Source organism: Chrysemys picta, chromosome 8, assembly GCF_011386835.1.
Source record: "Chrysemys picta bellii isolate R12L10 chromosome 8, ASM1138683v2, whole genome shotgun sequence".
NCBI lineage: Eukaryota > Metazoa > Chordata > Testudines > Emydidae > Chrysemys > Chrysemys picta.
Genome location: NC_088798.1, coordinates 88,807,635 through 88,813,634, shown reverse-complemented (window position 1 = coordinate 88,813,634; position 6,000 = coordinate 88,807,635). Strand labels below are relative to the sequence as shown.

General features: G+C 50.2%; 1 protein-coding gene across 5 annotated transcripts in view; it reads left to right on the top strand.

Moving 5' to 3' along the window:
• Positions 1 to 1,779: 1,779 nt before the first annotated feature.
• PPARGC1B (PPARG coactivator 1 beta) overlaps positions 1,780 to 6,000 on the top strand; it is a 110,081-nt gene continuing 105,860 nt past the window's right edge. For 2 of the 5 annotated variants that reach the window (XM_065554920.1, XM_008179560.4), the window contains exon 1: positions 1,783 to 1,959. In XM_065554920.1, coding sequence (XP_065410992.1) covers positions 1,876 to 1,959 — 84 coding nt within the window. In that variant the 5' untranslated portion in view covers positions 1,783 to 1,875. Of the gene's footprint in view, positions 1,960 to 6,000 lie in introns of all 5 variants that reach the window. The other 3 variants (XR_010589875.1, XM_042850808.2, XM_005298084.5) reach the window with 3 other exon arrangements.

The window sequence follows — 6,000 nt, the reverse complement described above, 5'->3', positions numbered from 1 at the left end:
TTCTCACAGCAGTCAGTGCTACAGCCAGTAATAAAAGGATTTCAAAAGTTAGAGTATGTCATTAAAGCAGCACAATATGCCAGTATAGCGAAAGCAGCACAACCTACCTAGTGCAGATGCAATTTAATCAGTATAAATGTGGCTTATACCAGTAGAGTTTATTCCTGTACAGAAGGAAAATAACCTCTACTGCTATAAGGCACCTTTATACGTATAACTTTATCCACACGAGGGATGTACCAGTATAACTTTTTTGGTTAAAAAAAAGTTAATCACACCCCAAACAACACAATTATACCAGTACAAACACTGTGCATAGAGGAGGCCTTAGTAAATAGCTGGCCTTATCTCTTTCAATTGATTGTATTCTGTTTTCTGACCTGAAGCGGCATGTAACTAATGGACATTTTTATTCTTTTTTCTGCTTTTGTCCCATTTCTGTCTAACATATCGATTGAGAGAAGGTGAGGGGAGTTGCTTCTCTATCTGCCTGAGACCCTCAGGGCTCGGCTCAGACAGCTTTTGCAGTGAACTTTATGGAATAAGATAAACGTAGAAAAGCATGATTGGAGAGCCATCCGTTTGCTGTCGCACCAAAATGCAGCGGTGAGGGGACAGCATTGCCTTACGTCATCGATGTGAGATTCAAACAAAGGGATTTGCTCATCCCTGGAGAGCTCTCTTTAACATTATTGGGGGTTATCATCAGTGTTATTCACAACCCGGCCAGGGCCCAAAGGTGTGACACAGACCCCGATGTCAGAACAGCCCTACGAGGAGTTGGAAATTACATGAGTTAGGCCGGTGTCCTGCCCAGATGGTTTGATTTGGGGGCTGCCTTCCTCCCACCCCATGGGAAGTGTTTTGCCCCCTGCCCTGGCTGCCCAGGGAGAGCTGTTCTGAGTGTCCTCCACCCCAGAATCTCAAGGGTTCTGAGCTCTCAGTGGGAGCTATCCTGCGCCCCCCAGGGAAGAGCTCTGCCCACTGCAATGAGAAACGCTCTGCTGCCTGGCTTCCACACCAGGCTTGGCTTTGGCTCTGGTGGAATGCAGGGGTGTCTTAGCAGGGGAATGAGGAGCAAGGTGAGGCAGGGCCCTTCCTAAGGAAGGGGCAGATGGGAGGCACTGTGGGGCTAAGTACCTTAATTGGGGGATGCTCTCGGGGGGTATGTGTGTGGGGCTGGCTCCTTCAGGGAGACTCTTGAGGAAGGGATGCCCCTTTGGGGGGGTGCTCTCAGGGGAGGTTGTCGGGGGGGGGGCCTGCAGCCTTGGGAGAGGCTCTCAGGGGCGGGGTCTTGCCCCTCGGGGATGCTTTCTGGGGGGGAGACCTATCCCCGTGGGGGAGGCTCTCCAGGGGGGACGGTCCTTTGGCTGAACAATTGCCAACCCTCCAGGATTGTCCTGGAGTCGCCAGGAATTAAAGATTAATCTTTAATTAAAGATGATATCACGTGATGAAACCTCCAGGAATAAGTCCAACTAAAATTGGGATCCGTACTTGGGGGAGGCGCTCTGGGGGGGGGGGGGAGCTGCTCCTTGGGGCAGGCTTGGGGTGGGGTCCTGCCCCCTTGGGGGACTCAGAGAACAGGGTCAGGCCAGGAACCTCCGGACAGCGACCCCAAGAGGACAGGATCCAGCCCCTTCCCGGGCTCTGATGCGGCGGGAGGCGCCGTTCCCACAGGCGGGCCGGCTAAGTTCCCCCCTGCCGCCAGTGCCGGCTCCTCCCCCGCCAGGCCGGCTTCTGCAGCCGGCCAGATCGTGGCTCCTCCCAGCAGAGCGGCCCGGCTCCGCCCCGCCGGCTTCCCGGCTCCGCGCTGCTCTAGACTCGCCGCATGCTTGGTGCCGCCGCTGCCGGAGCCTGAGCCGGAGCTGGAAGATGGCGGAGCCGGCGCCAGACTGCAGCGCGCTGCTGGACGAGGAGCTCTCCTCCTTCGTGTTCAGCTATCTCACTGACAGCCAGGTACCGGGGCAGGGAGTCCGGCCCAGGCACCGGGGAGCCGCGGAGCAGGGAGCCCTGCACCCCGTGCACCGCGGGCAGGGAGCCCGGATCCCCCATGCATCGGGGAGCCCTGCACCCCATGCACCGGTAACAGGGGAGCCGCGAGGTGCAGGGAGCCCGGGATCCCCCATGCACCGGGGGCAGGGAGCCCTGATCCCTATGCACCAGACAGAGGGAAATCTGGGGGCGCAGAAGCCCCTGCTCCCCCTCATGCACTGAGGACCGGGGAGTCTGGGGTTCAGAAACACCGGTTTCTCCATGTACCAAAGATGGGGCATTCCTGATTCCTCGCATACAGCAGAGAGGGCGAGAGAAGTCTGCGGGTGCAGGAAGCCCTGACTCCCGCCCTACGCCAGGAAGAGGGAGCTTGGGGGTGCAGGGACTCGTGATCCCTCCATGCACCAGGCAGGCAGTGGGGGGTCCAGGGGGCTGCACGCTGCTGCTGCAGTCCCAGTGGGAGAAGCATGGGAGGCTGCAGCCGGCAGCCCTGACTGACGGGGGTGCGCGTGCAAAGCCCCCCGCGCAGCAGTGGGGGATCTGGCACCGGGGAGGCTGCTCCGCTGCGCTCTCCAGGAGGCTCGAGCCCTTGTTCGGGGGAAAGCTCGCTGCGCCCGAGCACTTTCAGCACCACTCACACGTGGACTCCTGGGTGCTTCTGCCAGACCTTCCCCATGCATAGCAGCCCGGCCGTGCTGCACACATGGGGGGCGGGCGGGGGGGCGGGGGACGACGATCAAGGCACAAGGAGGGCCCTGCCAGGGCTCAATCAATCCGTCCTTGCAGGGTGTGTGTGACTGGGGGGAGTGTTGTGGGGGGGGGCAGTCTGAGGAAGTGCAATTGTTGGGGGAGGGGGGTAACAGCGCCGGGGGGTCCAGTTGTGGGAGGAAGTGATAGTGTGTGTGTGTGGAGGGGAATGCTGGGAAGGAACAGTCTAGTCGCAGTGGTTCTCAAACTTTTGCATTGGTGACCCCTTTCACACAGCAAGCCTCTGAATGTGATGACCCCCCCCCTTATACATTAAAAACACGTTTTTTATATTTGCCACTATTATAAATGCTGGAGGTGAAGTGGAGTTTGGGGGTGGAGGTTGACAGCTCGCGACCCCATGTAATAACCTCACAACCCCCAGAGTGGTCACGACCCCCAGTTTGAGAACCCCTGTGGATGCAGAGTTCCTTAAAGTTGTCAGGTTAATGTATCAATTCCTGCTCACCCCCCATCTTCCCAATGTGTTTCCTTTTTTCTTTTTCTTCAGACAACTGGGTGAAAGAAAGTGGGGGAAGAGGGGGTGAGAGCGGAATTGGTTGTTGCCTGGGTTGGCTTCTCCCATCCCAACAAACAGCCTGACCTGAATGCTAGGGCTGGCATTTGGTAGATGGATTAAACGTTGTGTTGCCCCTGCTCGTTACTCCAGAGATATGGTGGTGATGGGGTTGTGTGGTGTGGGGGCAGATAAGAATTGGACTGTGCAGATGAGTCATGCCGTGTGTCGGTTACATGTATGCAGGCTGAGATCTGGGGGATGGAGTGAGAGGGGTCTTACTGTTGCAAATAAGCGACTTAAAAATCTGGATCAGCTCCTTTTTGGACGGAGCTGGATATTAAAATCAGATTAAGTCTCCTTGGCAGCTTCTGCATGATCACGAGAGGGTGCATGCTAGATATATCAGAGGGCTGCATGCTTTTCCATTTTGGGGGGTGGTGGAAAGGGGCTAAACAATAAACTCTGCAATAGCTGAAACTGTGACTGATCTGGAGCACGACCACACATTTTGCAGCCAGATTTATGTGCCCAGACCCTGTTGCAAATGTAAAGAGTTTTCTATAGTTATTTATTTACCCCCCCAACACACCCTCAGTCTCATAACCACAGATTACAAAACAGCTTTGATTGTGGATCTGCCACATAAATGCTAGCCCTTCTTCTCTCACTGGTTTATTTGTTTTGACTGCAGGAGCTGGGGAAGAACTGCTGTTTGGATTAATAACAAATAATAGTTGAAGACTTAGTAAATCTCATTTGCCCCGGGTGCATGTGCCAGACAGAACTAGGCAGGTCTTGCCACAAGCTAGATTGATGTGGTCTCTGTGCCTCCTGGAGCAGACACCAGCACTGGAGAATTCCAGTTTAGCATGGGACATGGGCAGTGGGTATGTGTGTGTGGCAACTTTCATTATTAACTGCAAGCTGCTGACAGTTTGATTACAGATGAAGGGTCAGAAAAGGTGAGAAGTGGGGAGAGGACATTTTATAAACAGAGTTTGTATTTTCTGGTTGGAAGGATTTCTTATTACCAGAGGAATTAGTGATGAGGAAACATGGGAGAATATGAGATTGTATAGATAGATGTCATTCTACAAAAACAAAAAGTATTTCAGAAAGGTTACAATCTGCAAAAGTCTGGTTGCTCTCTATGCAGGTGAAAGGTCTTAGGTATGATACCCAGTAATAAAATGCATCTTTTCTGCATGTTTAACATTAAATAAATAATTATATTATATGCTGTGCATGCACTTTGACAGCTGAAGATTTTGCATTTTAAATTCCAATCTAAAAATGTTATTCCAATAAGGATCTTTTCCCCCCTTCTTTTTTATATCCCGATCCAGACATTTTTGAGAGTTTATATGTTTGGTGCAACACTACCCTATCATGAACATTTTCTGCAAAGTTTGGAACTGTGAAATGGCTTGTGATGAAATAAGAGTGTTTTTTCCATGACATTTCTTGAAATAATATTTGCTGAGTTTGCATCTCTCTCTCACATTTTTATATATATATATACACAGTGGTTTAGTAGTAGCACTATGTACATACATAGTGTTATAGCTGTCATCTGTTGTGTGTGTAATGTTAGCAGCAGCAAATAGATCTTTGCAGACTGCGCAGGTTTCCTCAGAAGTGTTATGCAGTCTGTGTTGGTATGCTTTTGTTAATTTCATTTCACTTCTCTCCCCCACATGTATAGAAGGGTTAAAGTTCAAGCATGTGATTTGTATGCATTTGTTTGAGAAATGATTGAAGTTGTAAGTGTGTATTGTGCTTGTACCTTAACCTCTGATGAAACTGCAGTGAAGGCTCCAGTCACATGCTTTGCTTATAACTATAAACGGGAGGCGGTTCCTAGGCTCGCCTCTGACGTCTCTCCCCATTACTACTGTACTAGCCTGTGCTTACAACTGGCTTACTGAGTTCTCAATGAAGCCTGAAAGCTGCTCCTGCAAAGTCCCCAGTGTTCTAGCACAGGATCAGATTATCCAAAGAGGCTAAAATGTCAGGAGGCCATGAGATCATGAATATTATCCCTTTCCTTCATGGAAATCCTGAAGGGCTCCAGCTCTCCTCCATCATTCCCCCTTTTCCTTTCTTTTGCAGCAGTATTGCAGAAATTCACAGCAAGGTGCTCAAAAGCGGTAGGTGATTAGTGGCCCAGCCCAGCTAAACAGACAAAATCCCTGAGAGGCGCAGTGCAAGTTTAACATGGTTATTTGCATCAGTCTCTTAATTATTCAGGATTGCACTGAGGGTGCATGCTAACCTCTATTTACATATGGAAGGCAATGATGATTCTCATGATAACTGCATTGCTACTGAAAGAGAATAAAGGGTTTTCTTTTTATGTTTTACTTTTCTTACCAAAATGGGCTTATTTTGCAAGTGACCAGAAATGTATGATTTATAGGCCAATTTAATGCATTCTGTGCTGCTCTTGTCATCTTAAAAAGATAAAGACAATTGCAGCTAATTTGTCGAGGGTATCAAGTGTTGGAAGGGACCAGGCATAGTGGACGCTACCAACGATACCAATTGGGTTATGGAATCTTTTCTGACTCTGGAATAACGAGGCTCAGTCTGACTTTTCCATTTTTGACTTGTTTAAAAATCAGCACAGGAAAAAATAACACAGGCTGCTGCCTGGAGACGTTTAAAGATCACATGGACTGAAATACATTATTCCCTATTTAGCTTCTCTGCACCTTGTTAACAGCTTAATTCTTTAA